This window comes from Molothrus ater, chromosome 13 (assembly GCF_012460135.2).
Source record: "Molothrus ater isolate BHLD 08-10-18 breed brown headed cowbird chromosome 13, BPBGC_Mater_1.1, whole genome shotgun sequence".
Classification (NCBI taxonomy): domain Eukaryota; kingdom Metazoa; phylum Chordata; class Aves; order Passeriformes; family Icteridae; genus Molothrus; species Molothrus ater.
In genome coordinates, this window is record NC_050490.2 from 3,875,758 (window position 1) to 3,902,767 (window position 27,010).

General features: G+C 56.8%; 1 protein-coding gene across 5 annotated transcripts in view; it reads left to right on the top strand.

Moving 5' to 3' along the window:
• LINGO1 (leucine rich repeat and Ig domain containing 1) overlaps positions 1-27,010 on the top strand; it is a 159,149-nt gene that overhangs the window by 126,462 nt on the left and 5,677 nt on the right. Inside the window, exon 1 of one of the 5 annotated variants that reach the window (XM_036389359.2) lies at positions 15,981-16,091. The exons of the other annotated variants lie outside the window; for them this stretch is intronic. Coding sequence (XP_036245252.1) covers positions 16,086-16,091 — 6 coding nt within the window. The 5' untranslated portion in view covers positions 15,981-16,085. Of the gene's footprint in view, positions 1-15,980; positions 16,092-27,010 lie in introns of those variants that run through there. 5 annotated transcript variants of the gene reach the window in all.

Sequence of the window (27,010 nt, forward strand, 5' to 3'; positions counted from 1 at the left end):
ATCAGTCTGCCACAGGATCTGCTCCTCGTGTCACTCAACAACATCCCAGTGGCTCACCCGGAGGATGCAGGCTGCTGGCATGGACATGGGCTGTGTTAATCCTGTGGGATAAATCCTGTGGGATTAGGAGTTCTACGAGACAGTTCTGGCTGTCTCCCTGTGGTTTCTGTGGCTTTTCAGAGGAGGAGGCAGCATTGCCATGTGAGAGCACTCTGGGCAGGATGCTGCAGGATGTCCATCAGGGATATTGTTATAATTAGCATTTCTTGGTTGCTCTATGCCACCAGCACCACAGGTTTTCAGGGTGATGACTCCTGACTTAATGTTAGTCTTTCAGCTGGCTGCTTTGGGCCTGCAATTCCCAGTTGTGTTGCCCCCACAAAATTCTTACCATTATTTAACCTAAACAGGTCAGCTCTGTGCTTTACAAAATACATTTGCTGATCCTGAAGATTTCTAAATGTCTTTCAATCTGGCTGGGTCTATTCCAAACTCTGAAAAATTGCAGACCCCTGCAGATGCATTCATGTCCTTAAGGACAATTCTGCCCACTGGAGAACCTCCCTGGGGAGCCCACACACTTCTGAGAGGTTCAAGAGTCCATAGCAAATAACTCCAAAATTAACCATGCAGGCCTCCCCCAAGCCCTCAAAGCACAAGTTCAGATGAATAAAATAAATTTGGAGTTAATAGACCACACTGAATTTTAAATATGACTTTTCTAAAATGGGGAGGGGGAACAGAAGACTTGTCCAATAGTTAGAAACTTTCCCTTTTTCATAGCTTATCTCCCCAGTGCCTTCGCTGCTTCATTGGAGACTCTCTCAAATAATTATATTCCAGAGTAGAGAATTCTTTGGTGGACAGATTTTTTTTTTTTTTTTAATTTTTAAAGCACATTAGGGGGAAACAAAACTGGGCTTGTAAGGAGAATGAGTTATATCCTTCTGTTGGCTGTGGCTGGTGTGGTTCCACAGCACTGCTGTGAGATAATCACCCATTCTCCTATGCTCTGCCGCTCACCTTAATAACTCTCCCAGGATTTGATGTAATGGTTTACATAACCTTTCTGAAGCATCCTGAATTCTGATGCCTCCAGCACTTAAATGTGACATTGAGTCAACTCTGAGGTACTTTACAGCTGGATGATGCTGCTTGGGGCTATGGCAGACGATGAATGGAAAAGTTTCACTTACCAAGATGAACTTTGTACCAGCTGAGCTGTGTGTCTGGGAGAAATCTCAGGGTCTCAAATCCCGAGCTGGGTTTGTCTCCCTGTCCTGCCCGTGGATCCGTGCAGCACCAGGGTTGATCCAGGGCAGCAGCTATGGACTTGAATCCCTGTTACTTGTCTGCATGTGGCCTCTCTGTAGGTACCTGCCTTGGAGCCCACTGGCTGGATGACATTTATAGTCAGCAGGGAGAAAAAAGGCACGTCCAGGCAAAATTCATCTGACCTTTCTCAGGCAGGCACCTTAGAACGAGATTAATCCTGCCCCTGAGAGGCCTTTTCTCTCCATTAGCCATACAGCAGTTCATCCAGCTTGTCCATGGATGCAGGCTGTGTATGGGCAGATGTATCCCCCCGGATCCCTGCTGGGCTGTAGGATTTGTGCATGGCCAGGGAAGATGCCTTGCTCCTTCCTGGGGCAGAGTGCAGGTTTGGAGATGGGCAGCCCTGCTTTCTCCCAGCACCCTGCCCTGGCACGTGGCATTCACCAGCCTGACCAAAGGCACAGGATAAAGATGGGCATGTTCTGATATCTGGGGCTGATTCTGCTGCCTTCAAAATCCCGCAGTAATTGCTGGTGTTGACTGTATATGTAAATGTGTATCTATAAAAGTCTCTCCCATGTATGTGTGTGTATATATATCAGGCACACGTAGATGTGTGTGTATCTAACATATGTGCTCCCAGCCCACACAGCAGATGGGGCTCTGAGCGCCGCTGGAGCTGCGCCTTCCTCAGCCCCGCAGCGCCCACGCAGCGGGCAGGGGGACGGCCTGCCTGTGCCAGGGCCAGCCTCACCACCCATCCCGACCTGCCACTGCCCCCGATCCTCCCCGCTGGGATTGGCACCCTTGCACAGCCTGGATGTGTCACCGCTGTCCCCCCAAACGCTGGGTGGGGTGCTGGCACCCTCCTGTGCTCCCAGGCTTTCAGGGTTTGGTCTGTGCTGGGAGGAGCCTGCCCAGCTCCTAGTGCAGGTGGGTGCAGTGGGATGTAGCAGGCTCCCAGTGCTGCACTGTGGCTCCTTCATTAGTTCATGTGTCTTAATCAACCAGCTTGGTCTTCTGCCAGCAGGGAGTAACCCAGGCTGGGTTGTGGGGGAAGCACCTTGGGAATGGGAAGGAGCCTGTGGAAAGCACAGCTGTGCTCCAGGCACACACAGGAACCTATCCCAAAGCCCTTGGGGCTTGTGCTATGCCAGATTCTGGGCCAAAATCACTCAGAGAAGGGGCTTTTGGCTGTACCTTTCACCCTGAGGTGAGATGTGGCTGCAGGGTGTCCCCAGGCCAGCAGGACACAGTGCTCTGCAAGAGAGCAGGCTCTCCAGGGTGCTGTCCAACCCTCCAACCCCACAGCAGATCGAGGTGCTGCCTGACCCTTTTCCCCATCTCTAGAGAGGTCACCATGCCTCCCAGCTCTTCCTTTTTGCCAGTGTGAGTACCTACATCAGACACCAAGCACAGCCCCAGTACTTTGATGCAGGTCCTGCTACCATGGCTGGTCACAGTGAAACAACATGATTTCGTTGTGTGATTTCCAGCCCTGGCATATTCACAGAATCACAGAATATTCAGAATTAGTCCAGAGGAGCAGAGCTGAGGGAAGAAGGGTCTGCAGGAGTGTAGGGATGGAGAGGGAGAGCACACCCAGCTGAGGGTGGTCTCTCTACTAGCTGTGACCTGAGCATCTCCTGCCAAAGCACAGGAAGCAGAGCAGGTAAGGGAGGAGTGGGCAGGTGTAAGAAAATTCAGGTGTGCAGCTGGGAAAGAGCCTTTCTATAAGAGAGCCATTGGTGTCACTGATGGAAAAATTCAATCACTTCCAATGAGGGAAAAATAATTGTCTTTCGGGGTACAGTAGGTTGTTGTCATTTTCCTATGACACACTCCATCAACTTTCAATTTCTAGTACAAAAGCCCTTCGTTCTTGCTTGGGTGTCTCTAATCCATTGCAGTGAACACTCATGGCAGACATGGCATGGGCTGGGGGACTTGTCTGGGAACAGAGAGGCCCAAATTGCACTAAGCTGAGGAGAACACCCAGACCCTGCTGGGTGCAGAGGGTGCCAGATGGGGGAAACCAGCTTGGGTCAACAGTCAGTGAAATATCTCATGCCCTGGAGCCCCAGGTTCTGTAAAACAAGGAAAACAATATGGTGAGGGGCTCACACAGCTTGGGTAGAGGGGTTTGGGGTGACCTCTGGCACTGGGATCTCAGGCAGGTTTGGCACAGGGAGGCTCAAACCCTCTGGGGCTGGAGGATGCAGGTTCAGCACTGTCCTCCCTTCTGGTATCCACAGTGGCAGAGGAGAGGAAGGGGACAGTGGCCAGCAGTGATTTGGAGCAGAAGTGTGTGTACAGGAAAGCCAGAGCTCAGCACTTCCCTGCCACTAGGTGAAATGAGAGGTGATTAGCAAAAGATCCCAGCATCCCAGCCCCAGAGCCTTCTCCTCTAGCACTGGAAGAGGAAATATGTATTTAAAAACACTGCTCTAACAGAGAGGGGTAATGATGTGTTTCAAGGCAGAGCTGGTATCATTCATAAAGCCCGTGCTGCTTAATTATATCTGCCCCATTTAGGAGAAAAATGATTTCCCAGTGAGTTTCTGGTTTGTTTTCCCTCTGTCCCGCTGTATCTCACCATGGCTCCAGCTGTTTGTCAGGCTCTTTGGGATCTCTGTCTCCAACCACAGCTTGGGGCTGCCTGCCAGCCCCAGGAACTGAGGATTGTCACTGTCACCAAGTACCAGCCACCCAGAGGGGCCTGAGAGCTCAGATGGGCAGAACTGAGGTGATACTATCCTACACTGACCCTGGGTGGGGTAGCAGGGGTAGGTCCCTTGTTCTTATGGGACAATAGTCAAGACAGAATCACAAAATATGCTGAGTTGAGAGAGACCCACAAAGATCATTGAGTCCAACTCCTGGCCCTGCACAGGAGCATCCCCAAGAGTCACACCAGGTGCCCAAGGGCATTGTCCAAACACTTCCCGAGCTCTGTCAGGCTTGGAGCTGTGACCACTTCCCTGGGGAGCCCGTACCAGTGACCAGCCACCCTCTGGCTGAAGAACATTTCCCTGATATCCAACCTGACCCCCTGCTGCTAGGCACACAGCCCTGCTGTCCTGGCTGGGGACTCTCTGGGGACCCCAGCATTGTCCTGGCAGGCTCTGGCACACTGCTGCCTGCGGGTGCCTGTGCCTGGCACTGGTTCCTCTGCCCACCGGCCCCACCAGCCAGGGCTCCCCCTGCTAGAGGAGCTTTTCAGGCTGCTTTGAGGCAGCCTTAGCCTGTGGTGCTTTCCTTTTGCCTGTCAGCTCTAGCCTGACATTATTTGGGTAGAAGCAGAGGGGTGGGAGTGTAGAGAGGCAAAATGGTAGCTTTTTTTTTCATTTCTTGCATTCATAAGACATTTCGAATGACACACAGAGACAATAACGTATCACTCAGCTCGAGTACAGCTTGAATGGTTTAAAAATACGCTCCTGAACTTTCCACCCCTATTCACACACAGACACCATCCCTTTGGGGTCTGCACTTTGGCAAGAACAAGCAAGGAGTTAAGCAGCTCGGCAAGACGAGCTATTTATGGATGTTGCAAGCTCCCTGCTCTGCTCCCATACCCCATTCAATCCTCTAATTATGTGCAGTTGTTTCATGCTGTGTCTCACCGCGCGCTCTCTGGGGGAAACCGCTGGGGCTTTGCCAGTTGATGAGGAGGGGGTGGGAAGGGGGAAGACTCTGCCACACATGCTGAGGCAGCCTGGGAAAACAAGGAATGCTGTGAGGTCGTTTGTCTGTGGGCTGTGGGATACCAGGGCACGGCCCTGGGACCTTCTGGACGAGGAAGCAGAGCTTGTAAGAGCAACAGCCCCAGTGGGGGAGTTACCTGTGGGAAGGAGGATGTAGCAACAGAAGGTGTGGAGAGACTTCTCTCATCCTTGGGTTCAGTCCCCTGTGTCACTGAGCCTGTCCCTGTGAAATGGAGCCCAGAAGCTGCAAGACAAACATGAGAGAGCAGGAGGGACCACAGGGCTTGCCAGCCACCGCTGCCCTCCAGACAATTCCTCTAGAGCACTGCCAGCTTGGAGAAGAGAGCGACTGCTGCCAGGACTCTGAGCCTCCTCTGGCAAGCGCTCCCAGCTGCAGACTTGCTCCAGGGTAACATGAGAGCTGCCCCTGAAAACTGCCCCTTCCAGCTCCCTAAACCCCTGCTAAGATGCTGCTCCAGCATCATAAGAATTTTAGTTAATCCACTAATAGTCTTTGAATAAGTCGACCGAACAAGAAAAGAGATGAGAATAATCTCCGGTGCCCGGAGCTGCGTGGCTGTTTCACTAAAGCAGCTCTGTGAGCATCCTCAGTGCAGCAGCTGCACCCGTCTCCCCGGTGTTTCACACTCCCAGGACACTCTCAGCAGCTTTTCTGGCCCTTAGGAATGGTGACAAAGTGGTCTGGGGCAGACCAGCCACAGCCAGCACCCTGTGTCCCCTCCACACTGCAGGGGGAATGGGCACTGGGAGGACTGGAAGGGATGAGCACCCCCTGCTCATCCAGAGGCTGACAGGGCCAGGGGGATCTGTGCAGATCCTGGTGGGCACAGGAAGGTTGGCATCTGCAGTCAGTGCTGTCGGACTGGGAAGAGCTGGGGGCTGTTGCTGGTTACACTGGTGTCAGATAAATTGCTCATGGGAACTGGAGATGCCCAGATTCAGTTTTTTGTGTGGGTCTACCAGGTGTGCAGGGCTGTTACCTTCCCTGTATATCTATTCATGTCTCTCCTTCTCCCTCCAGTCCTCTACCTTGTACTTCCCTTCTGGCTCATCCTGGCCAGCTCCAGTGATCCTGGGTCTCCTGGATCCTTCTTCCCATGCAAGTGTGGCCCAGCTCTGCCCAGGAATGTCAGAGAGAGCAGGAATGTCTTCTCCTCCCTTTACCCTCCCCAAGCTGGACCAAAGGTCATACACTGCACCCCTGGGAATGGTGCTCAGACCCCAAAGCTTTCACAAACACATCCATGTGAGTGAATTGCCTGACCTGTGCCTCTGCTGTCGTTTGAGCCCATCCAGCCATCCTCTGTGCCCCCAGCCTGCTCCCAAGCCCATCAGCAGGGAAGGGAGGCTGTGGCCAAACCCCTGTGTGGTCACAGCAGGCAGCACAGGCAATCCACATCCACTTCCATCTGCCACAGCATCCAGAGGCACAGGCAGCCCCTGCACCACACACCTGGGCTCGGGGAGCCAGCCTGTGTCCTCCATCTGCTCCATCTGTGGGGAGTGGGGCTGCACCACCAGTGCCCATCCAACAGCTCAGTTCAGCTCTGGACAGCCTTGGGTGAAGGCAGGGTCCTGGCAGTCCCTGCCCATGGAGGTTTAGGTGCTGAAAGGGCCCATCTGTACAGACCCAGTGCAGCAGGAATTTGGGATTCAGCCCCCACGAGAACAAGGGGTCCCTTCCCCTGGAAGCCCAGTTTGGTGGGTGCTGATGGGGTGCTGGGGACCACTGCCATGGGGCCCTTGCTGTGGAGTGGGGAATGCTGCCAGGAGCCAGAGGCTCCCCCTCCTTCCCTGCTCTGCTCTCCATGGGTTTGCTGTATTCTCACCTGATTAGTGGATTTGAAATACAGCCTTTGGCTTTGAGACCCAAAATAGATGTCAGGTTGTCTTTACTGCGCTGAAGGCTCCTTAGTATGTAAATCCCTCCCCAGCATGGTCGGTGCAGCACAGTGGGATGGCACCTCCGGGATCCCGGCGTTCCTGGGCATCCCCACCCCAGTGTCCTGCTGGGCAGGGCTTCCCCAGGCCCTGCTTGCAAGCCGTGGTGCAGTGGGGTGCTGGCACAGCCCCCGTGACAGGCACGTGTTAGGGATGGTGCTCTGCACCCCTCCTCCACTCCCCCTTCTCCTCCATGGGACCCGGCAGGTTTCCAGGGAGCCACTGGGGCCAGCGGGCAGTGACATTTGTTTTGTCACTTACGCTGTCGTCACCAAAAAACCCTAAAAAATCGCTGCCTGGAGGGGAGAGCTGGGCCCGGTGACATTCGCTTCATCTCACAGCAGCTAACGCAGCCGGCAGCGTCCCCAGGAACCGTGTGCTCTGTGCCGGGACAAACGAGCTCCGTGCTGCCAGCAGTGTCCCCCTGCTGGGGTCCAGCTGGGCACAGCCAGGACCTCCCCAGGGCTCAGAGACACCCCGTGCTACCACAGCCCCCAGGAGCTGTGGGCTCTGCAGAGAGCAGAGTGTGTTCATTTGGTGACATTATTGCTCGATACTTTAGCAGTGTTCCCTACCTTGTAGAGATTGAGTCAAAAACCAGCGCCTGAGGAACTGCCTCTATTAAACTGATGTTCATTAGAGTTGACTTGGTGCTACCTCATTAGGCTGCTGTAATTGAAGGAGTTAATTGATTATCAATAGTTTGAGTTCCCTCTCCTCATGCCCACAAGGCCCTACTGGGTGTTCTTCGGGGGCCAGCATTCATCATGAGGCTGGGACGTGCCTCAGTGCTGGCAGTCACAGCTTGGGCTGCTCCGTGCGTCCCCATCCCCGTGCTGTGCCCGTCGTGATGCCGGCAGCGTTTTCCGCGTGGGTCCTTTTGCGTTCAGCTTATTCATCCCCATTTGGCACTCGCTCGAAACTGTCTAAAATACTTCTGATGGCTCCCCTTTCCATGGCTGTTCTTTAATGCATATGTATTCTATTTGGAGAGGCTGCGTGTGGGGGTTTGGTGACTCTCTCCTGGGTGTGAAAGCAAAAGCAGAGCCTCCGAAGCAGCTGCTCCCGGAGTGGCTCCGTCCCGCAGCGCAGGGATGGGGGCATAGCCTGGGGGGGCCCGGCTGCCCGGCGGGGGCTGCGTGGCCACGCTCGCACGCTGCTTCTGCTGAGCTTGGACTGACTCCCTCGCACAGACACGTGCTGCTGACTCAGTCACACCTCCGCTGTTTTTAGAGGCGGCCTTCTAACACCCTGCCTCGTTCAGCAGAAAGCAGGGAGATGCTGTGCTTCCCCCAGCCAGCCTGAAAACACATCCCCTGCGCTCAGGAGCCACTCTTGGGCTGCTCGTCCTGGCCCTCGGCTGCTGGAAATGGGACAGGCGTGGGTTTTGGAGAGAGAAAGGTCTGTGCTCAGCCCTCCTGCCATAGACACCTCTGCCGCCTGCCCTGTCCTGCCCTCAGAGTTCACCCTCGTGTAGCCCTCCTGCTGGGAGGAGTGCTCAGAGCATCCTCAGGTACCCCCAGGAGCTGATGGTCCATTGCTGCACCCAGAAGGACCATGGGTGACATGGAAGTGGTGATGCTGCAGCAGGCAAGCTGGGAATGGAAAAAAGGATCCTCTCCATAGCTGCATCCTTACACCTCCACAAGGGCACAAGTAGGGCTCAGAAAGCCAGGGGATAAGGCTGTCACAGGCCATCTATCTGCTGCCAGATTTTTTTTTTAGCCAAATTTAGGCCTGCCCCAGCTCAGGGTCTGTGCGGCATCACAGGTGACAGCACAGACAGCGAGGTGGGAGGTAGACAAGCCAGGAGGAAACTGTTGCTCCCCAACTTCGTTAGCTTTAACTAACGAGCTGTTTATAGGAGTGACATGACACCTGCTTTCCTCTTTATAAATTCAATAATTTATGAAAGGTATTAAAGGCAAAACAGCCTCCCGGATAAAGGCTGTGATGCGTGTACGCTGGGTATTAGCCAGACGGGACAATGAGCTACACTTGAATAACACACGAAGATATTTACCCTCTCCCTCTATAAATTATTAAGGGGCTTCTTTGCACGTAATTACATGAGCTTTTATGTTTCTCACTCCCTGCTTTTAATCCTTTCTGGAATGGTGCCAGTCACTTATAAGAGGAGCTGAGCAAACAGCAAGTGCTGTGGCTGGGTTTGGGGTTGGGTTTGGGGTCGCTGCAGATGATGGAGATGCAGGAAGGGGCATGGCTGTGAGCCCATCCCACTGGGCACGGGGCACACCCTGCAGGGAGGGACACAAACAGTGGGGCTGGGATGGGGTTTGGCCCCAGCATGAGGTGCTTTTCCTCTGTGTGGGTTCGGGGAGGTGGCTGTGGGAAAGTGCAGACAGGCTCCAGTGTTTTAGCACCCTCCAACTGTGCGTGCAAATCAATTACATGCAGATGTAATTGGGCATGCAAATGTCACTGGAAGGCTGTTTACATGTGCAGTGCATATTAGGGGAGCACGTATTTGTGCAAAGGAACACTGAGGATGTTAGTAATAATTGCACCCTGAGAGTGTCCTGGAGCTGGGTCTGCTACTGCTGCTTCTCCAGCTTGGCCTTCAGGGAGCAGAGCTCCCTCCTTACCCTGCCACATGCCAGACCCCCCTTCCCTGGCTGATTGCTCCCTGGCCTGTGCCCAGCAGGGCAGCCCAGCTCCCCCCTGCTCCCCATGCTGCTTCCCATGCAGCCCCAGCTGAGCCCTGCCCATTTCAGCCTGCCACACCAGGCAGGGGCCAAACTTCTTTTGAATGTTAAGATGAACATTTCATCCCCTTCAGGCACCGTGACCCCCTTCTCTTAGTTGCCAAGTATTTGTGAGTCAGCCCCAGCAGAATGGTGCCCATATCACCTCGCCATCCTCCATGCCCAGGGCAGCTTTTGCTTTTTCAGTGTGGGCAATTGACAGGACTCTCCTGTCCTCCATACTCACAGCTCTCTCCAAGCCCTCTCTCCTTTGTGCCAAATTCTTTAATCATTGCTCTTTGTCCTGTTGTGCAGCTCCTATTCTTACACCAAGCTGTTAAAAAGCTGTCACTGTCATAAATTCCTTGTCCCAGAAATTATCTTTCATCTCCTGAACGTGGGCAACAATAGGCACTGAGGTGCTTGATATTATTAATACCTTCTATATATGTGTCAATGGGCTTAAGAACTTAATGGAGCCTTTTCCCTCAGCCCTTCATGCCACGTGTTTGGGCTGCTTGACAGAGCAGTCAAGTTATCAGTGCTTGACTCAGGCTGACATGAGGACATGTGGCCTCTCTCCATTCCAGAACATTGCATAGAAAGGCCTAATTTCCACACCCAGAATTCCAATGGGTCAGGGTGGGGACAGTGCCCTGGCAGAGATGTGGATGAGCTGAGCTGGGGCAGACGCTGTGTATCAGCAGCTTACCCAATGTTCAGTAGCACTTGCTGAGGGGGGCTACAGAAAGGCTTTTTTCTCCTCTTTATCCCTGTTCTCCAGAGCTTCATGGAGGTCAGGTCATGATTTGAGATGTGCAAGGCATGAGCACAGCATCTCCTACTTCTCACCTCACTTTCAGTTGGACAAAGAGCTGGAGATGGGTCCAGCCATGCACCTGCAGCCTCCAGCAAGTGAGGCTGTGGTGGGGACAGTGGAGGGATCCCCTCCACGGCCTCACAGCCCCAGCCCATGTCCAGGGGAACATTCTGTGGCTCCTGCCACTGCTGTCCCAAGTGAATGGCTGCTGGTCAAAGAATATTTGGGTCATTCTGCTCCAAATCAATAAGCTGACCAGAGCAGGGAGCAGTACAAGGCAGTACAGAGAGAAAGCATTATGATAATACTTGATAAGGATCCTCAGTTTCACTGAGGAGCAGCCATACAATGTGGAATTTGGATTCCCTCCAGCTGATAATGAGAAGCCACTGGACTGACTCAGCCTGCTGTGAGGAGGCACCAGCACACATCCAGATGGCCGTGGGGACGGGGGAGCAGGAATATCCTGCCTTGCCTCTTCATCCCACTCCCCCCACACACCCTGAAATGTCACCACCTCCAAGGGAGAACGTGATCTGGGAGCACATTTCTCCCTGACTGCATCCGCAGGGGCCCGGTGGAACAGCCATCCTCAGGAACAGGGGTTCCTCAGAACAGGGGTTCCTCAGAAACAGGGGTTCCTCAGGAACGAGGGTTCCTCAGGAACGAGGGTTCTTCAGGAACAGGGGTTCCTCAGGAATGAGGGTTCCTCAGGAACGAGGGTTCCTCAGGAATGAGGGTTCCTTGGGAACAGGGGTTCTTCAGGAACAGGGGTTCCTCAGGAACAGGAGTTGATCAGGAACAGGGGTTCCTCAGGAACGAGGGTTCCTCAGGAACGAGGGTTCTTCAGGAACAGGGGTTCCTCAGGAACGAGGGTTCCTCAGGAACGAGGGTTCTTCAGGAACAGGGGTTCCTCAGGAACGAGGGTTCCTCAGGAACGAGGGTTCTTCAGGAACAGGGGTTCCTCAGGAACGAGGGTTCCTCAGAATTAGGGGTTCCTCAGGAACGAGGGTTCTTCAGGAACGAGGGTTCCTCAGGAATGAGGGTTCCTCAGGAACAGGGGTTCCTCAGGAACAGGGGTTCCTCAGGAACAAGGGTTCTTCAGGAACAGGGGTTCCTCAGATATGGGGGTTCCTCAGGAACAAGGATTCCTCGAGGGTTCCTCAGGAACAGCAGTTCCTCAGGAACAGGTCCTGCTGCCCGCAGTGCTGAGGAGGGCAGGGGAGGTCTGTGTCCATGTGATGTGCAAGGCACGCACAAGAATCAGGATGACCTTTCCTCCCTGTCCCGAGCAGCCAGGAGATGATGGTGCCTTCTCCAGGGACTGGTTAGGACTGGCAGGATGAAGGAGCTGGTTGCAGGTGGAGCCCAGGGCCATGTGAGGACCCTCCTCTCCTCTCCTCTCCTCTCTCTCCTCTCTCCTCTCCTCTCCTCTCCTCTCCTCTCCTCTCCTCTCCTCTCCTCTCCTCTCCTCTCCTCTCCTCTCCTCTCCTCTCCTCTCCTCTCCTCTCCTCTCCTCTCCTCTCCTCTCCTCTCCTCTCCTCTCCTCTCCTCTCCTCTCCTCTCCTCTCCTCTCCTCTCCTCTCCTCTCCTCTCCTCTCCTCTCCTCTCCTCTCCTCTCCTCTCCTCTCCTCTCCTCTCCTCTCCTCTCCTCTCCTCTCCTCTCCTCTCCTCTCCTCTCCGGATGTGCAGGGGCAGAGCAGGGACAGCCCCTCCCCCGTGCCTGCTGCCGAGGGAGGAGGCAGGAGGGGCAGACAGCCGATCTGGCGTTCCTAGAGCCAGCGCTGGCAGTACTTCAAGGTGTGGTACATCTTATCTCTGCCTGGCATTTGCATGTATTTTCTCAGCTCAGCTTGTTACGACAAAAGTGTGAAAATCTGAAAGAAAAGGAATGATAATAATAATGGGAGTAATTAAAATCCACCTCCCTCCTGCCAGCTCGGCCCTTTCTAGACCTCTTGTGGCATTTCTGGACACGTGCACTGAATCCAAAGGAGGGAATGGGTCCCGGGTCTCTCCCCTGAGGGGCAGCTCTGCTCCCACTGCCCAGGTCCCTCAGCAGTGTGCAGGTGCTGCCTCTCCAGGAGGGAGCTGAGAGCAGGGATAAACTCCTGCCTCATGCCAGCAGAAGGGAACCATCTGCCACAGCCCGTTATCATCCCAGGATGGCAGTGGCAAAGAGCTGGAGCATCTGTCTGAGGGACAAGCCCCTGCAGATGGACACCCAAATGTTCCTGCCATTCCCTGCAGGTTTTAAAGAGGAACATGTTCAACGAGGGCGTGTGAGCCGAGCTGCTCTGCAGCTTCCAGGGGCTGCACACGGGTCGGCACAGGGCAGTGGCACCTGGAGGGCTGGGGCACTGTGGGTCACTCCATGCTGCAAAAAGGAGGTTGACCCAGTTGAGGAGCTGATCCAAAAACAGCTGGAGTTGGTCTCTACAACATGGGGGAGGCCAGTAAAGGTGATGGGAGAGGGAAGAAAGGCATGTTAGCGGCAAAGCTGTCAGCTGCACATAGCTACGGGATGTTAGTGGGGACAGGAGGGGATGGTACTTCCAGTGAGGCTTGGTTGTGGGCTTGTGGCTGTCCCCAGCACACTGTCACCCGTGCTACAACACCTCAGGGACATTAACAGTAAGCTCAGCAGTCATGACAGGTCAATAAATGCAGAACATTGGAGCCTTTGGGGCTTCCGAGCAGGGGCCCATGCAGTTCCTCCAGCAGAGACCAGCAGGGTTCACTGCTGCCAGGATCTGCCTTTGCCCAAAGTGTCCTTGAGGCTGCTGGGGTGAGGAAGTGTTGCCCATGAGATGGGCTGAGGGTTAAAGAGAGAAAAACCCAATTGGCAGTGGTGCTCCTTGGGCAGGTTGGTTGTACTGGCTGCTCTTACACTCTGGCACTGTGGGCAAGGGCCTTGGGGCTCCAGCTGAGAGAGCAGCTCTTAGGTGATGGTTTTATCTCCCTGCACCCTCCGTCCTTCCCCTCGCCTCTCCTCACTGCTGGCCAAAATGCACAGTGTAGCTGTCAAAGCAAACAGGGCTGTGCCCTGCTGCCATTCCTGGGGCACCCGTGCTGCCCTCACCTCCTCTGCTGCCCCTGGTCCCTGCACCCAGGTCCAAAATCATGGAGCCATAGAATAGTTTGCATTGGAAGAGGTCTCAAAGATCCTCTCGTTTCCAACTCCTGCCCTGAGCAGGGACCCCTTCCACTTCCACCTTCCCAGGTTGCTCAGGACCCATCCAAGTTGGCTTTGGCCACTTCCAGGGAAGGGAATCTCACGCTGAGGGCACACAAAAGGCAGGGTTTGCACGGACGGGACTGTTCTGTAGCAGAGCTGTGCACGGATGCCCTCTCAGCCCAAAAGCTCATCCCTGCTCCTGCACACGCAGTGCCCCGTCCTGTGCCGCTCGGCTCGCTCCCAGGGCGGGGATGGCCGTGGAGCCGAGGTGGGAAAGACGGTCTTGGAAGGCCCCCTGCTTCCAGGCAGTGCATAGCATCACTCTCACACGCCACCAGCGCTGCGTGCATGGCGTACTTGCCGTGTCTTTGTGGAAGGGCTGAGGTGAAATTTCCCCCCTCACACACCAACAATTCCAGGAATTATTTCCGAGTGTTACTTCTGAATACGCGGTGCCCTGCACTTTAGCGGGGCTTTAACGGGGCGGGGGGAACGGAAGCATTAGAAACGGCATTCAGAGCTCTTAGCCTGTCTTTTGTCCTCTGTTTGTTTTTTTCTGGCCGCATTCAGATTGCCGGCTTTGTCTGTGTTTGTGAAGTGCTATTAACATCGATGGCATTGCTGCCATAGCCGTAACAATAAGAGGCATCGATCCGCACCGAGTAAAGGTCTGAGGAGCGCTGCGAGCGGCCAGGCTGAGTTTCCTTGGTGGCAGGAGGAGAGCTCGTGCACCAACACACGCCTTGTCCCCCCACGGTGTTCCGTGCCACGAGGATGCTGTGCCCGAGCCCACGCAGGGACACACCTGACGGGTACCCACCGTGCCAGCCGAGCCGGGGGCTGTGCCCGTGGGAGCCGAGCAGCAGCGGGAGCAGGGAGCTGCAGTGATTCAGCCGGCGAGTTCACCGTGCCCACCCTTTGTTTATTCCTCCTCTGCTCAGAAGCTCGCCTGTGCCAGGCGGGAGGATAACGGGGATAACGTTACCCATAACGGGGCTCCGGAGAGGCAGCAGCCACTGCCTGAGTGCCAGGGGGGGCTTGCTCGTAGCCTGCTGCAGGGACGTGAGCTTGGGATGGCCTCTCCTGTGCGATGGCCTCCCCCAGCCTGCCACAGAGCACAGGAGAGGCCTGGGGCCAGCTCAAAAGCTCTCACTTGCTGAAAGAGCCCTTCAAGGGAAGGCTCATGGGACCCAATCAAGAGACTCGTGGCCCCAGCCCGTGCTAGTGCCGGGCGCCCTGGTGCCCCTGCCTTGGGTCCGCCTTGGCTGGCAGCCAGGGACAGCTGGGGAGAAGCTAGACAGGGCAGGAAGCACCCCAGGAGAGCCCAGCCCAGAGGAAGCAGAAGGAAAAGTGCACATTACAAGCAAAGTTTGTGTCCATTACTGCTGGAGAAACCAGCCTCGGCTGCGAGAGCCAGCGCTGGGCAAATCCAGCGCTGCTGGATAAAGAGTGTCCATTATGGAAGGGGGGAGCGGTGGGCAGTGCTCGGGAAGTCGTGCACTTAGTCCTGAATGAAAGGCCATCGGCTCAGCATACGCCGGACCCTCCGAGGGCGCTTTGGGATGGCCAGGTCCCAGACCTGTCCTCGGAGGCGTCCCCTCAGCGCTCGCAGCCCTTTCCCTCTTATGTGCCGGGAAGGGGGGACAGTGTAAAGAGCAGCAAAGCGCAGTGCTGAGGGAGCTGCTGTAGGACGGACCCTCCGGAATCCTCAGGGTAGCCCGGCTCCGTCTCCCGGCGGACGCGGGGAGGGCTGGGCACCGACGCGACGGTGACGGGCAGAGCTCCGTTGGTCCGTCCTCTGCGGGCAGCGAGGCTGCACCGGCGGCGGGGCGGGGGCTGCGAGGGCCCCCATCCATCGAGCGGCCCCGGTTGGCGGGGGAGCCATCCCCGCTCCCCCCGCCCCGCAGCCCCGGGCACCCGCACCCCCCGCGCGGAGCGGGGGCGGCGGCGGGAGGAGGGACCGGCCGCGGCCGCCGCTGCCGCGCTCGCCGCTCCGCGCACCGCCCCGCACCCGCCGGCGGCTCCTCCCGGAGGGGAGGCGGGGGCCGGCGGCACCCGGCCCGGCCCCGCCGCGGCAGACCCGGCCGGCGGAGCGGGCGTGCGGAGCCCGGGCTGAGCCAGCCGCCCGCCCGCCCGCGGGGGCGATGCCGCCGCCCCGAAGCGCCGCCGGCCGCCCGGGCGCGGAGGGCAGGGAGCCGCCGGCAGCGCGGCCCTAGGGCGGCCCCGGCGGGGCCCCGTGCCCAGCCCGGCCCGGCCCGGCCCTCCCTCCCCCGGGCGCGGGACTGGGGGGCGGCCCGGCCCCGGGAGCGCCGCCGCCGCCGCCGCTCCGTGTGCTGTCGCTGCGGAGAGGGGGAGCTGCGCTACTGCAGGTGGAGGTTTGGCGGGGGGGCCGGGGGAGATGCCATTTCTGACCGAAGGAGATCGCCGGCGAGGATGAGATGCGGGTAAGCGGGACCGGGGACCGGAGCGGGGCACGGGGCTGGCGGGACCGGCGGGGTGGGGGCTCCGCCGCCCCGGGACGGCGCCGCCGCGCTGCCCCGGGGCCGGACCCGCTCCGGTGCGGAGGGCGCGGGGCTGGAACTTGGTGCGTGCCCCGGGGCTGCGGGGGGAGCCGTGTGCTCCGGGAGCTGCCGCCCTCCAGCCCCGCCGGTGCGGATGCTGCCGCCTCCTCGCCCCGCTCTGCCCGGGCTCTCCCCTCTGCCCGTCTCCTCCCCGCACCGTTCCCGCAGCCTCGGCGCAGCCCCTGCGGGAGCTACGAGCCAGGCGGGGTCGGGGTTCGGGGCCGGGGTCCCAGCGGGCGGGCTGGGGCTCGGCGGGACTGAGGCTGTATCCTGATGGGGAGTGTCCTCCTCCTCTCCCGGTAGTTCCCGGGTGAATTGGCCGGCCTGGAGCAGATGCCTTGTTCAGGTAGGGAAAGGATTGTCTGGACAGCGCTACCCTCCGGGACTGGCACGGGAGCAGGGATCAGCCTCAAGCTGGCTGTGCCCATCTCCTGCCCAGCAAGGGTTAACTCGAGAGGAGGAATTGTTCCTCTGCCCATGCCCAAAGCAGAGGCATTAAGGGTTAAAGACGGGCAGGGAGAGCTCTCCAGCCCTGAGATCGGAGGCAGGAGTCATGGGGAAGGGGTATTTTTCAGGGCAGGTATTTTTCAGGGGTTCACCTCTCTGTCAGCAGCCCCCCAGCCTGGAGATAGGTGAGTCGGGGCCGTGGGGAGCTCATGCCGAGGGGGGTGATTCCTCAGGCTCCGCGAGGGCTCGGGGGGCTCTGAAGGGTCCCCCCCTGCCTGGGCTCAGCTCCACACCCCGGAGCCAGGAGCCAGCCCAGAGAACTGGAGATGCTGGGCCAGGGTCAGGCTGCGGGTGCGGGCTCTGCCCTCGGTTTGTGTCTGGCAGAAAAAAAGAAGCGGTTGATGTTAAAGGAGCTCCACAGGGCACTGGGGATTGCGGGGATGCCCAGGAGCCTGCTTGGCAGAAGGGCTCTGGGAGCCCTCCCGGGCGGTGCCGGTGCTTGTTGCTCTCCGTTACTGTGTGTGGGTTATTGGATTTTTCACCTTGCGCCGTGGATGTATAAATAGCCCGAGTGATGGGTAGAGGCACGACTCGATCCAGGTGCTGGAGGTGCCACCTCCGAGAAGGAATGGGAGCGTTGGTGCCGCGGAGGGAGGGAGGGAGGGAGGGCCAGCGGGCGAGCGTGGGCACGGGTGGGATCGAGGCTGCTCGGGCTGCTTGGCGTCGCCGAGGCTCTGCTGCCTCTCCCTGCCTGTCCCTGCCCCAGCTGCCGCCCCAGCCATCGCCATCCGCGCTCCTTCCCAGCAAACGCCTGCTCCAGCAAGCGAATGTGGCCGCTGGCCGGCAGCAGGGGATCGGTGTGACAGCCCCGCTGCTCTCCGGGGTCCCGACTGGTGGGGGGAAGTTCAGGCATTCCGGGAAGAGCCCCACTCTATGGATCTCCCTCCATCTCCCGTTCCTCTGCACCACCTCCAGAGCCCGGCTGTGGCTCTGCAATGATACCCCTTCCACAGCCCCATCCCAGCCCTCCTGCCAGCCTTAACCCTCGCCTCACTGCTCTGCACCTTGCAGCAGCCCTGACCTGACCTTCACGCACGCTGGAGACGACCCTGGAGCAGCACTGTGGCCGTGCCTCGAGCCATCTCCTCCAGCACGGGGCTGCACAGACCTACAGGACTGCCCAGCCCATCCCCAGCCAAAGGCAGCTATCCCAGCCCCTATCCCAGCCCCTATCCCAGCCCATCCCCACCCTAAGGCACTATCCCAGCCCCTATCCCAGCCCATCCCCACCCTAAGGCACTATCCCAGCCCCTATCCCAGCCCATCCCCACCCTAAGGCACTATCCCAGCCCCTATCCCAGCCCATCTCCTCCCTAAGGCACTATCCCAGCCCCTATCCCAGCCCATCCCCTCCCAAAGGCACTATCCCAGCCCCTATCCCAGCCCATCCCCTCCCAAAGGCACTATCCCAGCCCCTATCCCAGCCCATCCCCACCCTAAGGCACTATCCCAGCCCCTATCCCAGCCCATCCCCTCCCAAAGGCACTATCCCAGCCCCTGTCCCAGCCCATCCCTATCTCAGAGCACCCACCCCCACTCCATGACAGCTGCCCCAGCCCATTTGCACCTTACAGCTGTCATGGAGCTGCTATCCCAGCCTGTCCCCATCCCACAGCACCCATCCCAGCCCTTACCCACCCCAACACCAGCGATCCCAGCCAGCATCACTGCCCAAACCTTCCTTCCCCCTGCTCCTTCCCTGTCCATTCCCCTGGCTCCAAGAGCACGCTGTGTCCCTGTCCTGCACCTCTTGCAGCTCGGGTGGCCGGAGCAGCCGTGCCTGTCCCAGGTGCCAGGGGCAGGCCCAGGGTGGGTCTCTCCCAGCAGGGTGGGCTGGGGCACGGCAGGAGTGGCTGGGTTGGCTGTGCCTGCTCTCCTGCTGCTCCTGGCTCCCTCCTGGATCCTGTTGGCACAGCTGCTGGATGCCATGGAGGAGAGGGGGCCTCTCATAATGAGCAAGGCCAAGAGGGAGATGTGCCCCTGGCTAAAGCCTCCATGTCTTCCCACAGAGAGTTTTCCCCATAGCAGCTGCCTGCTCCAGGGCTCAGGCAGCCCCAGCTCTCGCTGGGTCCCGTGGAATGGGCAGGAGGTGACTGAAGGAGACAGTGGAGCTGCTTTTACAGCTCCTGGGGAAGCATCAGGTTTTGCAGGCCTTCTTGTGGATGGATTAATTACTCAACAAATGGCTGTACCACTGTAACACCGTACTGTGCTGCAGTTACTCTACACCTGTAATGTAATTACTGTGTGATACCTCTAATTACCACTGTTTCCTGGAAGGGTAACAGTATCACTGAAGGACTTCTGTTTCCTTTAGTGTCCTGCTTCACAAAGCCACAGTTGCACTGCTGAAGTTAGTGCTGCTCCATGTTAGTGACAAGTATAAAATCTTTTAACTTGAGGCTTTAATTCAGGGGTTGATAAATCCCTTTATAATAACACCACAATTATAGCGTAATTACAGTTGTTGAATTACAAAACACAACACAACCTGTTGGGGCTCAATGAGGTACATTGGATGACCACTGGGTGCTGCTGTTTGATGGGACCCTGTCCTTGGAGGCAGAGTTGGCAATGGGCACATCTCTGTGAACATTTGGGTGGAAAACACCCAAATGTTCCCAGCTTGGCCAGGGTGGGTGTTGTTTGGTCTCTCCAACACACCCAGTGCACTGAGTCAGCAGCTGTCCTTTGTTCTCTGCTGAGCCTTGAGCAGGGTTCAAGCAGAAATGGCTTTTGGTGGGAAAAGAGCCAGAAGAGCTTTTCAGGTAGCTGGGATGAGAGAGAAAAGGGCTCCAAATGTTTAACTCAAATCAAACAACCCAAGAAAAACAAAGGGAGAAAGAAACGGAAGGCCATGACCTCAATTTTCTTCTTAGTCAATTTTTTCCACTTTCTTTGCAGAGAGAGAGTAAAAATTGGAACTTTTGGCAGGGAATGGTTGTAGGGAGAGAGATCTCTGTGCCTCTGCACCGTGTGGCCATGCCTGGGGACACGCCTTACTCCCAGCCAGTGCTGGTGGCTGTTGGAGCCTGTTGCCTGTGGGGCAGTGCCAGGGCATGTGTGATACAGAGGGGACAGGGGTGTCTGGGCATGGGCCTTACTTGGGGAAGGGACAAACACCAGCCAGAGTCCCCCTTCCCAGTGCTTCCCCAGCCCCCAGGCGCTGTCAGCAGCATGGTGTGGCCTCTGTCCCTTGTCACCAGGAGAAGGCTGGGTGGCACAGAGGTGTCTGTGTCTGAGCAGCGTTAATTGTCAGCTTGACCCGGGCAATTGAGTAAATGCTGATAAATGTCACTGAGGGTGACATCATCATCTCCCCTTCAGCCCGGGCAGGGAGTGTGTGGCTCTCTCTATCCCTGGGGACAGGAGGTCACACCAGTGTGGCTTCACAGTGGGGGGAGCACTCTGCCTTGAGCAGAGACCCCAAGCATCGTGCTGGGGTGAATCCTGGGTGATTCCCACTTCAGGAGCAGCAATCAGGAATGGCCAATGGGACCTCTCTGGGCCTGCATGGGATGCATGGAGTGTATTAGTGCAGCATGGCCATGTTGGGGGAGCTCTGCCATGAGCCCCACCAGTGGCTCAGTCCTCCTTCTGGCCTCACCAACATCATGGCCACCATCCCTTGCCCCTCCCATGCCCTATCCAGACAGCATCTCCTACCTGAGTAAGGCTCAGGCAGGGCAGCAGGTCACTGTCCTGTCACAGGGGCTGGGGAGCTTGGCTTTGTTTTGCTCATTCTCATGGTGAAGCACAGACCATGGTTCTGTTTAACCATGCTGCATGGTTTTTCCATCATTTTATTCATGTGTCAGTGCTGGTCAGTGCCTTGGCATCCTGCAATGGATGTGTGTAGAATGAGCTTTCCTCTCCTGGGCTCCACAGGAGTGTCCTGGCAGAGGCCAAAGGCTTTCCCCACTGAAGCACTCGTGTCCTTTCTCTCTGGGCTGTGGTCATTGTCCTGAGGTGGGGACAGTCCTTGGGTGAGCTGGAGGGTCCCCACAGGGAGCAGGGACAGAGTGAGGAGGTGCAGGACTGGGCTGTGCCTTCCAGGACATGATTCCTGTGCTCCAGCATTGTCCAAGGGATGCTCAAATAGCAAAATGCCCGTGGTTGCCATCAGACTGGGCTGACCTCTGCTCTGGGGGTCAGGCTGGCCATGGCTCCCAGGGGGATGTGCCCTGAGCACCCAGCCCTGCCCTTGGGGATGTAAGGTTCCTGGTGGAGCCCAGCCCCTGCCACCCCACACAGCCCTCACTTCCCGGGCAGCCCTTCCCCTCCCCCCCAAGTTGCTATTAGTTATAGCAGTAGGACCCACAATTACTCATTTTTTTGTCATTTCCATTCTGTTTCTTCATCAGAATGCAAAACATTAAATATCACTCTGGTAATTATGGTTAATTTCATAACCTGCACCTTAATTGGATTGGTCTCTGATGGGGAATTCTCGTAGGAGGGAGAAGCAGAAATATTTTGACGTGATCTATTCTTTCAGCTCTTTGTTTGGATTTGAGATGTTGAGTGTGAAATGGGAAACAACCGATTTAGACCTCAGAGGCAACCTGGGGGTGGTGAGCAAAGCCTGAGCCTTCCAGAGGTACTTGTCACCCTCCAGCAGCCAAACCTCTCCCTCCCATACCCAAACCCAGCCTTTCTCCACCCCTCCTTTGGATTGGGAATAGTCACAGAGAGCCAGATCCATCTGGTCTACCCAAAATATGAGCCTGATGAGCTGGGGAGGCATCACAGTAGGCACTGGCCGGGTGCCCTGTTCTGCTGGCCAGTGCTTTGTGTGCTCTAGCACAGAGCAAGGCACAGCACTCCACAGGCCCCCCGTGGCTCTGAGGACCTTAGGGACTTGAGGGACACCCACAGGGACACCTCTTTTCTGCTGGGAATTGGGCAGACAACAGTCCATGGCTGCAGAGGGACACGAGTCCCCTTGTACTGTGATGGACTGGGTGATCTCAGTGCTGCTGCCAGGGCAGCCAGTCCTGGGGGGCCCCCAGTGCCTGTCTGGGGCTGTGCCATGGGGTGCCCATCCCACAGAGCTGGCACCTCCCTGCCACTTTGGGCCTGAGCTGTCCCACAGAGCTGCCATCTCTTTGCCACTTTGGGCCTGAGCTACGGCTCGCTCCGGGAAGCGCAGAATTGCGCTGCCATTAGGTGCTGCCATTAAACTGATTTGTGCTCAGCCTGTTTATCCTCCTCGATGGGAAACGGCAGCGAAATGGAAACCCTGGCCTCGCATTTCCCACTGCATTCCCGTGCACTGGATTTCCCCATGATTACTTTTGTTCTCACGTACAGCCCAAAGCGCAGGCTCCGTGTCATTATCCACAGTGCTGGGAGAGGAGAAAGGGCAGAAAGCATTGCTGCAGCTCAGGCACAACACAGCAAATCCACCCCACAGCTGCCTTCTTTTGAGGGCAGTGGGGAGCTGCTCCATCCCCGTGGTGGATCTCTCTTTTTTTCTATGCCCACGGGCTCAGCGTGTGCTGGAAAGGCTGAGGAATGCATGGCTGAGGCTGCCACTGTGCTGACACTGCCCCCCCTTGTCTTGGGCATTAGAACAGCTCTGCCTGGCACAGCCCCATACCTGCCAAGGATTTCTATCAGCCCAAACCCTGTCCAGGCCACATCCCCCAGCACCTCCCTTCCTGCAGGATTTGGGCTGGGAGGGGCTGGTGGCCCCTCGCCCGCCCTGCCTGGCTGTGTGGGTTCAGCTGGAGGCAGGACGGGCAGGCTCAGCCGTGGCTCAGCACAGTTTGTTTTTATCTAATCCATTTTATTGTTGAATGAAACAATAACAGCAAATACAGGCCCTGAAGACAAGCCATAAATAATGCAAAAATCAAACAAGTGAGAGAGGGAGAAAGAAAAAGGAATTATACATGTAAAACCAGCCCAGAGAAAACCAGGCTGGGAAGAGGAATCTTCCCTCTGCACTTGCTACTGCTCATGCTTTCTTTGCCTCCCTTTTTTCTCCATTTCTCTCTCTGGAATTTCCTGCGGCACCAAATTTGTGATTATGTGAACAAAACTTAATAATAAATGGGAGGGGGAGAGAGAGAGAGAGAGAGAGATGTGGCTTGCGGGAAGGAGTTGGGAAATGAGGTGGATGGAGTGAACTGGGGCTTCCATCTCTCACAGTGCCTTGAAGCACAGCGGTGCTCCTGCCCCCTGCTCTGCCCCGTGTCCCTGGGGGTGTGCAGCAAGGACAGCTCTGCTGGTGCCACCCGTGCTCATGGGAGCCCTGGCAGCAGGGCACACACAGTCCCTTGACCCTTGTCTCACTGGTGGCTGATCCCAGAGCCGGTTCTGCCAGGCTGGGCTGCACTTGGCTTCTCCCGAAGGCTTCCCAGGCCACTTATTTTAGGCAGCAGTATAAAAATACCAGGGCTAGTCCTAAAGGGGGGTAAATCAGCAGGTTTCCCTGAGGTCAGCAAAGCTGACTGCTTTATGTCCTATGTCCTTTGAAGTTCTCTTGCCACTATCCCAAAGGTTTCCAGAGGAAAGGAGCAGCCCTTGTACTTTTTTTTGGTATCCTGTGCTGGTTATAGGGGAATTCAAGGGATGTGCCCTAGGAACCAAAGTGATGCTGTAAGTACAGTCTTAGCTTAAATTAAATGTAAGGAATATGACTGGTCCCTGCAGCTGCTGTTCCCCAGCCTTTGGGACTTTGATCTGGGGTTTCAACCTTTGAGCAGTGTCAGGGATGCAGTAGGGACACAGTGGTTTGGAGTGGTGGCATTTAGAGGGGGTCACATCCCAAAGCCTCAGAGCTGTTCTCTATGGCCCTTGGGACCAGGGTGTTGGGCTGGTTTGGCATTTGCTGTGCTGAGGCAGCCCTGGGTAAATGAGGGCAGGAGGCACTGCTGGGGCTCCCCCAGCCCTGCCTGCTAGCCCTGGGTTTGTGCTGCTGGAGCTGCTGGTGCCCCAGCCCTCCTGTGGGCACTGAGCAGAGCTCTAGGCAGCTGTGGAGCCATAGGATGCCTTTTGGTAGCTGGAGGGGGATTGGGTGTTCCCAGGCAGGGAGCAATAGGAGGGAGCAGCTCATCTTTCCTGCCCCCAGGTGTGGTTTGTGGGTGGCCAGGAGCCGTGTCTCAGCCTGGCAGAGCTGTGTCCTCCTCACTGCTGGGGCACTGCCCGTGGCCCAGGCTGGAGCCTGGCTCTGGGGGAGCAGGGAGCCCCTGTCCCCAGCCCAGCCCTCAAGGCAAGCCCACACAGCGATGCCATGTGCTCCTGGCGGGGCTGAGAGGCGCTCTGGCAGTTGGGTGACTTTGTTCAGCTGCTTTTCTGCCATGTCAGGTGCTGTCCTGCCCTGCACACGGGTCCAGCTCAGGCTCTGTGCAGCTGGGCTCTGGCTGATTCAGCAGCTCTGGGGCCCTGTGCTGGGAGGGAGGGCTGTGCCCATCCTCCAGCCCCAGCCCAGCCCTGCCACCCCATGCAGGGAGGCTCAGGGCAGCTCAAGGAAGCACAGAAGGCGACTGGGCCACGGGCACGTGGCAGGGGATGCCTTTGCAATGTCATTGTGACCCTGGCGCTCTCCCAGCAGGAACACTCCTTGGACTTTCTTTCACCTCTTCAGGGCAAGTGTTTCCATTGCCCTGAGAAGAGCCTGGGGTTTTTACATCCCCCTTTCCCAGCTTCCTCAGCTTTCTGGCAGGGAAAAAGAACCGTCTAAGGAGACCCTCATGCTACACTGGAGCCTCCTGTACACAGTGCCCACTGATCAGAGTGCAAGGTGAGCTGCCTGCCTTCAGTGAGCACTTAAAACATCCTGGTGACCCAGCCCATTTCCACAGAGGTAGCAATCCCAAGGAAATTTGCCAAAATAAAGGAAGAAGAAAGAGGAAGGAGAATCTCCATTCAAAATGGTGCATGTCCTTCCCAGTGCCCACCAGCCTCCAGCCATCTCCAACCCTAGAAGTCTCCAGCCAGCCCTTGGGAGCTATTCCCTTGGCAAACACACCTCCCCTGCTCTTTGGCTCACATAAGTAATAAAAAATGAGCCTTCTCCAGGCTCACTTGACCTGGGAAGCACAGAGCCACCAGTTCAGGCAGTGGCTGTGGCAGCAGTGACCAGTCCATGTCCTGGCTACCCCTGCCCATGAGCAGGGGAGCATGGCTGGTCCTGAGCCCCAGCCCCACTCTGCACAGCACCCTCACCCCCCTTGTTTATCTTGTGCTGGCTCAGGGCTTTACAGCCCCTGACATCCACAGCTGCCTTTGCAATTACTTATTGATCCCTTGTCAGGATGTTTTCTCTGCTGATGGGGTGCTGAGGCATGTGCAGCCAGAGAGAGAAAAGATGCTCAAAATGAAGGAGCACAGGTAGGAGGAGGGTGAGGAGCTCTTGCACAGATGTGATCACAGCAAGAAACAGCCTCAGCAAAAACTGCTCTGAGCTTCAGCATCCTGCAGAGACAACCAGGATCTCCTTCCCATTGTCCTGCTCCAGTAACCTGCCTGAAAATGAAAGCCACTCTCCAGGTTGGCTCTGGGCCACTGCTGGCTGTCCCTCTCTGTACAAAGCTGTCCCTGCATGGGGTCAGGTAGATCCACAGGCCCAGGTTTAAACCAGTAGGCAGCTGGGCCAAAGCCTCCCTTACCAGCATTCCAGCCCCTCAGCCCATGTTAGAGCTCTTCTCCTCCCCTGGGCATCTCCGTTTTTTCTGCTCTTCTTGCTCTCTGACTTGGCGCTTTCCTGACTGACTGCAGTGCTGGGGACACCCCATTTTGGGTGGCAGAGCCTGTTTCCATGAGGAAATGCCTTTGCAGGGCCCTTCCATGGGCCAGCCATGACCAAAATCTGGTGCCAGCCGGGCGGTGTCAGTGCCGGAAGGGGATTTGCATCTTCAATTCTTCTTCGTGCTCTTTTACAGCTCCAGAGCAGCTGCCAGAGCAGATCAGGTTGCCTCACACCTATTCCAGGCTCCCACCTCGGAGCTGCTGAAAGCAGATACTCCAGGAGGCTGAGCAAGAGCTCCCAGCTGGAGAGCTGTGCCTTCCTGTGGGAAGGGGAGCAGTGACCCTGGCAGCTGGGGGTGCTGGGCTGGGGGTGTGCTCTCCTCTGGCTGACCTGCCTTGGCTCATTTGCTTAATTTGCACAACTTGCTCCTGTGTCCCCACCACCCTGAGGGGTCCTTCTCATCTCCTGCCTGTTTCTCCCCCATTCTTTCACCCTCCTGTGTTGCTCCTGGATGATTTTGGGGCCAGGCCAGGACACAGTGCAGCCCTCTAACCCTTTGTTAGCAGCACATCCATGAATGAAGGTCCAGAGGAGTGTGGTGGCAGGTCTCCATTGCCCAGGCCAGTGCTGTGCCACCCTGGCTGTGCCCACCAGCCAGCCCTGACAGCACTCAGGAATCACTTTATGCTTTCCCTCTTTGATTTCTTCTTCCCCATGTGAAGCATGGTGGTTCCAGAAGGGAAACTCCTTCCTTTGCCTGATGCTCCCACCCACTGCTGCCCATCTTGAGCAGGGGGGAGAAGGGCAATTACTGCCAATGCCTGCACTCTGGGACTGGGTGGGAAAAGAGGAGGAGGAGGAGGGAGCAGATAGGGTGGAGAGGAGGGAGAGACAAAGCAAAAGGGCCCACAAATGCACACTGGACACAGGGGAAATGATGAGAGGAGGAAATGGGCACAAACGTGTTTGGCAAATTAAAGCTGCTCCCTTTGTTTTGCTGCTTTGCAGATAGCTACAGAAACAGTGCAGAGCCCGGGGTCTGGGTAAGAAACTCCTCTACCAGCAGGAAAGGTTGTTAAATATTTATTTGTAAACCTGAAGTCTTTGTCTCTAAAATGTAGTGAAGTTCAATAAAATTTGATTTAGCTGGAGCAGCTTAGAGGAGACAGGAGCATGGACTCAGGGAGCTGTGTCTCACTGGCTTTGTATGAAGCCATCATGGCAGAGATGGGGTGAACCCATGGCTGAACGCACCCCCCCACTGCAGCCCAGTGAGGATGCCCAGCACTGTCCAGCTGTGCACAGCTGGGAGCAGCAGGTTGGCTCCTGTAGGGACAGGGTGGGGATGGTGCCCCCAGAGCACCGTGGGCCCCCGTCCCTGCTGGGGTATGGCTCGCTTTGTCCTAAATTGCCTGTTGTGGCTCGATGCTCTCAGAAGCATCTGGTTCAAGGGTGAACATCTCCAGCCCTGTAATTTATGGCTGCCAGGTGGGCTTAGAGCTGACTCGGGGTTTTTGCCTCCTGCTCGCTCCCTGTCAGCACAGCAGATCGCTCCCTGCTCGGCAGGGTGGGAGCAGGGGACAGCCCAGGGACAGCG